This window comes from Heloderma suspectum, chromosome 5 (assembly GCF_057233095.1).
Source record: "Heloderma suspectum isolate Gila_16-S chromosome 5, 16-S_ref, whole genome shotgun sequence".
NCBI classification, from domain to species: domain Eukaryota; kingdom Metazoa; phylum Chordata; class Lepidosauria; order Squamata; family Helodermatidae; genus Heloderma; species Heloderma suspectum.
In genome coordinates this window covers 16,105,301-16,117,472 of record NC_139462.1, presented here as the reverse complement: position 1 = coordinate 16,117,472, position 12,172 = coordinate 16,105,301, and the positions used below count along the sequence as shown (strand labels likewise).

The window sequence follows — 12,172 nt, the reverse complement described above, 5'->3', positions numbered from 1 at the left end:
GCCGTCTCCCCTCTTGCTTCATGGCCCTCAGCTCAGGTGTATACCAAGGAGCTGGCCGGGCTCTACTCAGAGGGAGAGGGCGCTTGGGCGCGATCGTGTCAACCGCCCGAGTCATCTCTGCATTCCACAGAGAGACCTGGGCTTCGACAGCAGGAAAATCCCCCAGAGCCATCTGGAATCCATCGGAATCCATTAATCTCCGGGGGCGGACCATTTTAATAGGTCCCCCACCCTTGCAGAGGGGAAAGGCTGCCAGAAGTCTAAACCTCAGCAGGAAGTGATCTGACCATGACAAAGGGACAGATGTTAATTCCTCCACTTTCAGATCACCATCCACCTGCCCAGTCGAGAAAACCAGATCAAGCGTGTGACCTTTTATATGCGTTGGGCAGATGACATGTTGGGACAGCCCCATGGTTGTCATGGCAGCCATGAAGTCCTGAGCCGCCCCGGATACAGCGGCCTCGGCATGGAAGTTGAGATCCCCCAGGACCATCATCCCGGGGGTCCTCAACACCAAGTCCGAGACCACCTCCGTCAGCTCAGGCAGGGAGTCTGATGGGGGCACAAGTACCTGTGGGCGGGGGCAGAAGCAGGCTCAGGATCCACCTGGTGCAGCTGCTGGCTGGTCCTCCTTCCCCAGGCTCCTTCCCCAGGCTCCTTCCCCAGGCTCCTTCCCCAGGCTCCTTCCCCAGGCTCCTTCCCCAGGCTCCTTCCCCAGGCTCCTTCCCCAGGCTCCTTCCCCAGGCTCCTTCCCGAGCAGCCTCTGGCAGCCCCGCCTCAAGTACCTGTGGGCGGGGGCAGAAGCAGGCTCAGGATCCACCTGGTGCAGCTGCTGGCTGGTCCTCCTTCCCCAGGCTCCTTCCCGAGCAGCCTCTGGCAGCCCCGCCTCAAGTACCTGTGGGCAGGGGCAGAAGCAGGCTCAGGCTCAGGATCCACCTGGTGCAGCTGCTGGCTGGTCATCCTTCCCCAGGCTCCTTCCCGAGCAGCCTCTGGCAGCCCCGCCTCAAGTACCTGTGGGCGGGGGCAGAAGCAGGCTCAGGCTCAGGATCCACCTGGTGCAGCTGCTGGCTGGTCCTCCTTCCCGAGCAGCCTCTGGCAGCCCCGCCTTAAGTACCTGTAAGGTTGTGACTTCTTGGTATGTTTGAGTGTCAACATCTGGCATTTGACAAACGTAAGTGCTGATTATTGCCACGAAATCTGCACATTTGCCTTGGAAATGCTGAAAAGAAACATTTACTTCAGTTCTCTCTCTTCCCTTTTAGCATTTGAAGCAACAACAAGAAGGTTTGAGTCATCTGATCAGTATCATAAAAGATGACCTGGAAGATATAAAGCTGATAGAACATGGATTAAATGAGAGCATCCCTATCAGAGGAGGGGTTTTCAGTTGATGGGTCCCTTCCCTTGTCCAGAGGTCTATGGAACAAGTTGCTTTCCTCTCCATGACCAAAACTCACTAGGTGTTTTATATCAATAAACCTTAGTGTAGGTTGTGTGAGAGCTCCAGTGCTGTTGGCATTCTTTCCCATTTTTCAACTTGACCTTCAAGAGGTTTAAGTTTGTGAAGCTGCACTTGGTTTCAAGAAGAAAGACATTTAGACTCCTTAGCAGCTACTCTGTGATTTAATCCTGATTTTCTACAATATCAACTTTGCTTTTTAAAAAACACTTTCAGTTATAATGTTGATAGGAAATACTTTTCCCCTACAGCAAACACAACACAAAATAACTGCTGTGTTTTGTGTTCAATTTCTTTTGTCCAGTCTGTCTAGACAAACGGCCTATAAATAAAGCTTTCAAACCTTGTGCTTTTTAGGGGCAACAACTGGGTGTCCAGTGCGCTTCTTTGGGGGAGGTTGTGCAAAAGAAGTATTTGTGAAAGGTGAACTTTGACTATCAGAACCAAAAGCCTATATTTTTTATATCCTTTTGCTTCATCTGAATCTGCAACATCGGTCTTCTAAGAGGTAATAAAATCAAATGTTTACTTCCAGTGTCCTGCTGGAGACTCTTTGTAATGACACACTTGTTTATAAATAATTGCAGAAGCTAACTGACTACTGTGGTAATCTGCACATGAATAAAATAGTGCTGAAGAAAATTTTTTCTTTGTTTTTTTAGATGATGCAGTGGCCATCATCTTAGATGTTTTGGGGAAGGCAGCTTCCCCCTGTGGAGTGTAAGTGCTTACAATATATATGTTCGCTTAAATTAAAAATCTGCTTGATTAATTGTAGGCACTTTTACTCAAAGTGTAAGCTGATAGGATCTGATCTAGCAGTAAGTGACCAAGAAAGAGATCTTGGGGTTGTGATGGACAGCTCAATGAAAATGTCAACCCACTGTGCAGCGGCTGTGAAAAAGGCAAACTTCATGTTAGGGAAGGGGCCATAGCTCAGCGTGACAGAGCACGTGCTTCGCATGCAGAAGGGCCCAGGTTCGATCCCTGGCTTCTGCAGGTGGGGCGAGGAAAGAACGTCACACTTGACGTTGCATAGGAGGCTATCTGCATCAAGAGACTTCTCCAACTCCAGTGGTCCCTACATTACATTGGAACATACTGTGGCCTGCCTCACGGGGCCCTCACCAAGACCCACAGCCACCCAGAGAGAGAACGAGGAGGCTACTGCTGTTGCTGCGCTGATTTTGGTTCCAGAAATACAAACTGTGTAGGAGACAAAGCTGGAAATCCAGGAAAAATCCTGCTGTGCTTTACGGAAAGCATGCTTCTCTGAAAACCCTTCCCTTGTGAACCTTGTGATTCAGCAGCTCCTCTGTGTGTGTGTGAGTTTTAAAATTCTCCTTCACTGGGGGAAAGGAGAGTGCAAACGGTTGGAGGTGGTGTCTCACAGCAATTGTTATTTGTTTACATTAGTTTTGGGTTTAACTTTGGAAATAGTTAAAGAAATGGTGCTTACCAGAAAGGCATACAGAACCTTGGGGATCATACCTGCTATAGAGAGTGTCCCTTGAAATGGCCGAAAAAATCAAACGAAGATTACCCAATTCTTTCCAGTAAGGGAGGAAGACAAGGGGATGGATGATGAAGCTTTACACATATCAAATTCCATCTTAGACTGCTCCGTATGTCTTAAAGGCAGCATTCAAGATCTAAAAGAGGACACACCATCTGTAAATCTTGCGTTAGAGTTGGGAGCTGCCGAGAATAGAGCATCACATGAGTTAATGCAGCCATCTGTAAACAATCAGGTGCACAAACTGATGCTGAGACAACTTTCAGAGTTTGCTCGCAGTGAAGAAAAAGCAAACAAGGAAGAGTCCTCCAATCAGAGTAACAGCCTACCAATTGAAGGCTGGCTCTTTTTATTGATGAAGGACATTGAACAGGTTAAACTCTTCCTGTCTGAATGCAATAAATTTGTGACCACACTTGTGGAAGGCTTTAAAAGGGCTGCCCCCAGGCTAAAAGGAGAGTCAAGGGAGGAAGCCTAGTGAATATAAATCACAGGCAAATAAGCCAATAGTGAGGAAGAGCAAGATATGCAAAAGTGCGGTTAGAAAGAAGGAGAGCAATAAATTAAAGAAGAGTAAAAATATTAAAAATATAAAGGGCTTGTTTTAGGAAAATAGATTTTCAGAAACTTTTTAAATTATTAGATAATAATCCCAAACAGACAATAGAACAGACAACTAAGATGGAAATTAAGATCAAAGAAAATACAAATGACGACGCCAGACCCCAGCTTCAAAATGTGTGTGTGGGGGGCTCGCTACAGCCCCAGCCATCCATACTTGCCCAGGACGAGGACTCTAACTTACAGGATCCATGGTCACCTATGCTGTCAGGAATAAAAATATGCCAGAAGTCTTTAAATAACAAGAACTAAAATTCAGTACTGAACTGTAATAAGCTAGTTTTATCCAATTACCCTAAACCTAAAGGGTTCTTAACACAGAAGGAATGTAAGTTACATCTTCTACAAATCTTAGATATGGTGTTCCCAGGCTTGTTTACCATCATTGACATAGTATATGTGGAATATCTGTACTTCAACTAGTTTTGCATTCGTGCAATGGTCACCTTTCAAGAGCAAGGTTTAGCCCAAACTGTGTATAATAGCAAGGGTATATTCTTGAAAAAGGGGATAACAGTCTTAAGATTGAGAACCAGGCACCCCCATTGGCTATAGTTGGCTACTCGTACACACGAATAAAAGGTAATGGAGCTGAGGAAGCTAGCAGCACTCAAGATCTAATTGATCTGGACACCTCTGAGGAAGTCCCCTCCAGCTATAAAAACCTCAAGACTCCAGGGCCAAACTGCATTGCAAATATTAGTACTGAAGAAGTTAACACCCAAGAAGAATGGCGATTACTGGGTGAGGGGAAGAAACTGTTAACCAGTGAGGAAAAGCTGCTCCTAGATGCCTTTGGTGCCCTGCCTCTAGAAGCACAAAATGAAATTGTGCGGAGCTTGGAGGCTCTGAGAATACTTCTAATAGATTTGCAGGCAGAACAAGAGGGATCTACTGATAAAAAAGGTGTATACTGGGTAGCAGAGGATCTTACCCGGCAAAACAAAACAATAGCCCAAAGAGAAGGAAGGGAATTGTGCAGGAGAACCCTGAGCTGGAGAGGAGTACCCAGAACTGTCTTATTGTAGCAGAAATTAATCCAATGGGAAATAAAAGCGAGCAAAATTGTACTAGGAGGGACTTAGCTTCTGCAACTGAGCTAACAAAAATTCTGTAGTTCCAAAGTTTCCTACCTGGTCTGAAGAAGATGAGGAATTGGCCGAGTCTGAGAGGATACCAATTCCTGTTTACCAGACAAATGCTGGCCATCCAGTGATCTCAAATGTCAGCAGGTTGAGCCCCACAACTGACGAAATTGAATATTTGGAAGAGGAGATGGGGGCTTTTGAGAGGAAAATGCAAAAAAATCAAAACCGAATGAGAAGCAAGGTCACCACCATGAATTTCAGATTGCCACCTACCCTGGACTGACAAACACAATGCCAACCTAAATCTCAGTTAAGACTTCTGTCCTGGATTATTGTGGGATGGTTGAGGAAAGTGTCAGACTCTTCTTCCATAGATTTCATTAATACATTTGATATTTTATTACTGCAAGAGACCTGGGCTAAGGAGGAGTTAGATCTGAATGGTTTTGCTGCATACTCTTTCCAAGCGGTATCTAGTCATGTGAGGAGGCTCTAAAGGGGGTCTGAGTTTTCTGGTTTCCACTAAATTCAGAACGTCCATTACTAAACTAGTCCATCTGTCTCACCTTGCCACCTCTTTAGTAATTAATCTTAGATCGATGGGGCTACTGATAATAAATGTCTATTTGCCCCCACAACAACAAAAACAATCAACTTAGGATAATTGGTCAAAATTGGAGGAGTATATTAATAAGATGTCCGTCTTGTATCCAGAAGCCTCCGCGATTGTGGCAGGGGACTTTAATGCCCAGATTGGGCAAAATGACAAGGACTTGTATTCTCATTTTCATGTATTACTGCCTGAAATAGAGGAGGCGCACCCATTACCTCTTAGTCAGTCCAAAGACACGAGATTCAGTTATTCTGGGCTTTGCCTTATAGAAATGGTAAACAGGTTGGATTGTCTTATAACTACATTGAAAGACTGTTTTAAGTTTTTAACTCCCGGACCATGTTTTTAAACCAGCTGGGAGGAGTCTGGGGAAGCTTCAAGAAATAACAAGGACCTAAAACAGATCGTAAACTGTTTACTCATGGGCAATAAAAAGTGACACAGGACAAGCCCCAGAACTCTATCCTCAAAGGCTCTGAAACAACAAAGGATTGACCATCTCCTCTCAGCTAGTGGGTCTGTGGATAATTTATTGCCCCCCACATCTAAAAATAGGTATGCTATCTTGGAGTCTGAGTTACTCTCTCCGCCAGTAGATTTGACTCCCCCTCCCCACGAACCAGCTGAAACTTCATTTCTGAGGTCTGAAAATATGCAAATTCCATCTCCTGGAAGTAGAACTCCAAATATTTTAAAGAACTTTTCTTTCAAATATGTTGCTCAACAGTGTCTCTTAACTGCCCAAACTGTTATTGCAATATTTGATAGTCTCCAGGCAGTTTGCATTAAAGTTGATGCCCTTGGGGAGGCGATGGGAAAACTTGAAAAGCACTGCTAAATGCTTTTTGAACTGCTAAATAAATGGTTTGTTTTTATTTTTTACTTTTTATCCTTCTCTTAAATTTCTTCTTTTCCTTTTTAAAATTATCATTAATATTAGTATTACTATCATTATTATGGGATTATGATTATTTCTTGTTGGTTAAACTTTTAATGTTTACTAATATGTGTCAATGGAATGGTAATATATGGTTAATGGAAATGGATTGTTTGCTCCCATTTATTTGCTATAAGACTGAGGTTATAACATTGAAAGACAAGGCTCACCGTTTATGGAGCAGCAGATTGAAGATTTAATAACACCTGCAATGTTTGGAAGAGTGCTGTATAGGTATAATTTGCAACTGGACTTATATTTGGATATTTGGTTTGCTTTCATTGAAGCTTAGATATAATCTCTTTTTTCTTTCTTTTTCTCCTTTTGCTTTCCTCCTTTTTTTTCCTTCTTCCTCAGAATACTGTAATGTTGGAATCTGAAGATGTTGACTATGTTGTTGGTATTGTTTATTTCACGTATAAAAATAAAAGAAATATAGATTCAGAAAAAGAAAAGAAAAGCACTGCTTCCAAGCTGGGAACATTTTACAGATCTCCAACACCAACTCCACAGACTCGGTTACTAAACCAGATCTGTCGGGACTGGGATTGAAAACCCCCTTGATGCAAAATGTAAATAAATCCGCGTCTACAAAAGTAGTAACAGTATCCCCAGTGGTTCTTCCTCTGCCCGAATTCTTCAAACTACACAGGTGCTCCTACAAATCACTCTAATCAGAGTTAATAGAGACAGATGGACCTCGTGCAGAGCAGTGATGTACTCCCTGAGCCAACTTTTACACTGCAACCTTCACTATATCGACATTCTTTCTATAGATTGGCTCCCAGCAAAACCAGGTCAGAAAAGACTGCTACTTACTTTTAGACAAGCTGTTATTCCTCTTATGCTTTTTAAAATGACAACTTCTTTGGCTGGATTCCACATTACTCCTGTGAGAGTTTTTCACAATACAGCCATCTAGCCTCTTCTACTACATCATGTTCCACATCTAAAGCATTCTGCTGGTAAGGAATCTACGGAAATGACCTTGGGCTATTCAACCCCTAATCTTGAGATCTCTGCTAACAGTTTTGTCAAGCTGCCAGTGTAATTTGCATTGCTCTGATCCATCTGGGGTTCAGAACAGCCCTGACAAGGATCTATTATGTTTCACTAACCTTAACGCTAAATGGAAGGAATTAAAGGCCAATGCAGCCTCTCTATGTACTATTGTGGAACTGCTACGAGAGCACTTTCTACAACAGGATTTAGTAAACCTAAGCACTTATGCTGACAAACAGTTTTTCAAACCAGGACTTCAAGTGGGGCAGCAACCTCACAGCCTCAGGCAGATTTTCAGCCAACAGATGTGGCCTTTTTCAACAATGTGACTCCCTTGGATTGCAAGTGTCCTGTAGCACGGAAAGCACCAAGGGCCTCAGACGCAGTGATACATCAAATGGAACAACCGTCACAATCACTATCATCCCCTGCAAGTGATGAAAGCCTAATTCCACATAACTTTTCGGCTGCCTCTCTGTTATCTATTTGCTTGGATGCCACCTTACTTCAACCAGCTAAACCATGCCTGCATAGTAGACCTCCTTCCAGAAGTGATTTACAAGGATCTAAGGATAGTCCTGGTCCTTCCCTTTCTACAACTGATGACGACTGAAGACAACATACAACTAAATCACGTGGAGGTGCTGTCTCCTATGATGCAGTCTCAGACTACAGCTCCCTTGTATGTCCTGCAGAGCACTGGTTCAAAAGATCATCTCTTGGCTGCACATGACATTACAGAAATCATTACAGAATTTTCAGGGAGGCTAATCCCCATGATGGAGTCTTCTCCCGAACGTTCAGATTGACTGCCGACCTCTCAACAAAATTTGTCTGTGCTTTCATAGAATATTGCAGGGTGGAAAAAACAAGAGCAGTGATGATTCCTTTATAAATTACATCTCTAAATATGACATTTTGATGTTACAAGAGACCTGGGCTCTGGATGATAGAGCACTAAATGGTTTCGTTGGCTACCAACTTCACGCCTCCCCTAGTGATAACAAGGGACAGCCTAGGGGTGGCCTAGGCATATTTTCTCTACACAGCTTCTCCCGTCATTGACTAATCTTCCCTCTTTTAATCAGTTTGCAATTGCAATAATTAAATTGAATCAGTGTAATATGTTACTCTTGAATGTATATCTTCCTCCTCAACGACTTCGTTCACAGATTAACATGCTAGTGCAAGATCTAGAATTATATATTGGAAATCTGATATTAACCACCCAGATTACATAAGTACTTGTTGGGGATGATTTCAATGCCAGATTGGGAGCAGATGACACTGTCTTCTATGCTCATCATCATCTCTGTCCTCCTGAAAGGCCAACTTTCTTTCCTACAAACTCCTGCCTTTCAAAAGATACTATCTGGAGTTATGCTGGACTATGCCTGGCCCCAAATGTCATACCGTTTGGATTTATCTGTCCTAAATGGAAGTGTTACTGGTGACATCCTGAGAGAATACACATTTTGGTCAGGTACTAGGATGAGTGCTATTGATTACCTGATTTCCTCACGTAACCTGTTAAAACTTGTGGATCATTTGGTGATAGACAATCGACTTGATAGCAATCATCTTCCCTTGACCTTAGCCCTAAAGCCCCTTGAGTGCCATATGCATGTAGTTGCTGCTTTTCAGCCTAACATTGAGGCTGATATCAGAACCACTAAGATCAAATGGACTGAGAAGGTGGAAAGGTCCATTACGAAGTTGCTAAATGCCAATCATTTCCACAAGATTCGTTCTTCCATTCTCACAACGGGCGCAAACTCTGGAATTTTAGATGTTTATGAGATTTTGATCTATGAATTAAAGGCTCATTTGACAGTTAAAACCCCAGGGAAGCATCAGACTACCCAGTTCAGGTCTAAGAGCTGGTTCAACCAGGACTGCATTTATGCTAAGAAAGGCCTGCTTGCTAAATTCAGGGCCTACAAGGAAAACCCCTTAGCAGTCTCATTGGCTGATTTAATATCACACGAAAAATGCTATAAAACCCTGCTTAAGACCAAAAAGGAGTGTGCTCAAAAAGCAGGGTGGGAACAACTCATTCATGCTGTGAGGTCCAAAGATACGGCCTCCTGGCGCTGGACTACAGTGCTTCCTACCTGTGGTCCAACACGTCTGGACTGTCATATCTCTTCTGAGATATGGGAGACACATTTTCGTGCATTATATGCAGAAGAGGAGGCACCTACTTTGCAGATGGAGCGTATCTCAGGACCCCTTATTGAATGGCCTCCTGTCTCAGTCTCTGAAATCATTGATCTGGTAAACTAACTAAAACCTGGCAAGGCGCCTGGCTGTGACTATATACCTCCAGAGCTAATCAAAAGAAATATTGATTGGTGGGCTCCTATTCTAGCTACTCTCTTCACATATATAGATCAAACTGCCCATATTCCTCCAGACTGGGGCTTGGCTATCATCATCCCCATCTTTAAAATGGGAAGGAAAGATGACAGGTCAATTACTGCCCAATCAGCTTATTTACCATTATTAGCAAGCTATATGCCAGGCACCTCTATTGGAAATTTCAAACTTGGATGGAACATGAAAACATTCTGGCTGATGAACAGGCTGGCTTTAGATCAGGCCGATCCACTATGGACCAAGCTAATCCTTCAACATCTTGTGGAGAAACACAACAATAAACTTAAAATTTCCCTGTTCACAGATTTGTACATCTTAAATCTGCCTTTGATTCCATCTCCAGAGATAAACTTTGCCATAAACTTGAGGCTACTTTGGTGGATTGCTGCTTACTACTTCCTATGTATAAGTTACATGAAAGCACCACTTTAAAAATCAGATGCAACCTGGCAGGTCTGTTGTCTAGCCCTGTTTCAACATTCAAAGGTGTAAAGTAAGGTTGCATACTTGCTCCTCTGTTTAACTTTTACAAAAACTCAGTTAAAGCTCTTGCTCGTTCTGACATCCACCCTCCCAAGCTATCTGACAGACAGCTATCGGTGCTACTTTATGCTGATGATGCGGTAATCCTGTCTCAGTCACCTATAGGCTTGAAGAGAGCCTTGCGGGCCATGGCCCAATATTGTCATGATGAACATCTGCAAATAAATTATCAGAAGACAAAGGTCATGGTCTTTGCCAAAAGACCGAGGAAATACAGCTGAATTGTTAATGGCCATAAGATTGAGCAGGCAAAGATCTTTAAATACCTGGGTGTTGTTTTCCAAGCCAATGGCAGCTGGAAGGCGCACGCAGAATATGCCACCCAGACAGCCCAAAGACGTGCCACTGCTATTTTAAATTTCTTCTGTACAAGAGGAGGTCACCATGTACCGGCAGCAGTAAAGCTGTTTGTGGCCAAATCATTAGCCCAACTCTTACATGGCACACAACTTGGCCCCTATCCCAGTTTTGCCCCCGTGGAAGCAGTACAGTCAACATTTCTGAGGGCTCTCCTCCAGGTGCCCCACTGTGTTTCCAGTGCTGCTTTGTTGGCCTCCAGAAGGTTGAAACTAGGGCCTGGCTTGCCATTTTTAACTTCTGGCTAAAGTTAATTTTTTCCTAGCAGGCCTAGCTCCATTAATCTTTCAGGATGTATCTCAATCTTTCTGAACTAAAGTTTTATCTCAAAAGCTTTTGTCTTATGGACTCTCCCCTAGTTATTTGATTTCTCTGGGGTATGAGAAGGCCAGAGCAAAGCTCAGGCAATGCCTAGCAGATACTGAATGTCGTTGACTTGAGTTTAACTTCAAATTCCACTTTAATTGATACTGCACTTCGACTTCACAAACCAGCAAATTACTTCTATTCACTCTCAGTCCAGAAGTACCGCAGAGCTTTTAATTGGCACGTCTCAATTCCCTCCCCTCAGCTGTCTTGGAGGGCAGATTCTGTAAAACGTCCTACTACGAACGGAAGTGTCCCTGTAACTCAGGAGAGATTGAAACAGCGACCCATGTTCTCCTGTACTGTCTTTTTTAGACATTCGTAAAACTTTTATCAATCCCATTTTATCTAAGCTGCCAAGACGCTCGGATGCATTTTATGTCCTTTTATTTCTCTCTGATAAAAAAGCATCCATTACTCTTATTGCTGTAATTTTTTTGCAGCAGCAAGCAAAATCCATCAAGAATTCACTCAACTCACTCAGTGTGTGTGTGTGTGTGTGTGTATATATATATATATATATATATATTCTTTGAAATGTCTAGAACCTTTATAATTTTTTAGTTTTATATATAGTCTTATTTCTTGTTATTGGTCAACATGTTTTATGTTGATTCTTGTGTTATTTTGGTCATTCGACTGTAATAAAGGGTGATTGAAACAGGTTGGATTTAGTTATCTTGAATGGTGGAGTAGAGGGTGATAGGAAAGGTGAATTTACTTTTTTATCTGCTTTGGGTGCATCTACAATCGATTATTTCTTAGTTTCCTATAGTTTGTTAAATTTGGTGTCCAGCTATGAGGTGGGAGAGCGCATCGAGAGTGACCACCTACCCTTGGTATTATCTTTAAATCTGAGTAACCAGATTGCTTTTGCAGAATAGGAGTCAATGTTAAATCTAGAGGCTGAAGTAAGAGCTTCAAGTATTGAGTGGTCTGCCAATCTTGAGACGGTCATAAGAGAGCTATTGTACCCCGACAGCAGTATCCAATTTCACAATGCCATTTTAGCAGCAGGCTCTTCAGTAACAGTTCTTGATACTTGATCAAGAACTGATCAAGACCTGATTCTCTCCCTGCAAAACTGCTTGAATTATAAAAATTCAACTCGAGAGCAATATGCCTTGACCAATAAGTCTAAACCCTGGTTTGACCAAGAATGCATTGCCATGAAAAAGAATTTAGCCAAAAAATACAGGGCCTACAGAGAATTGAATTTGACAACACTCCCAACAGCGTGGTTTGTGTTAAAAAGAAGTTATAAAACCTTAATCGAAGAAAAAAAGAA

At 42.8% G+C, this 12,172-nt stretch overlaps 1 protein-coding gene across 3 annotated transcripts in view; it reads left to right on the top strand.

Annotated features, from left to right (window-relative positions):
* NUP54 (nucleoporin 54) overlaps positions 1-2,104 on the top strand; it is a 28,447-nt gene extending 26,343 nt beyond the window's left edge. For 2 of the 3 annotated variants that reach the window (XM_084855390.1, XM_084855389.1), the window contains one exon: positions 1,266-2,104. In XM_084855390.1, coding sequence (XP_084711516.1) covers positions 1,266-1,394 — 129 coding nt within the window. In that variant the 3' untranslated portion in view covers positions 1,395-2,104. The remainder of the gene's footprint in view (positions 1-1,265) is intronic. The other variant, XM_084855392.1, reaches the window with a different exon arrangement.
* Positions 2,105-12,172: the final 10,068 nt, after the last annotated feature.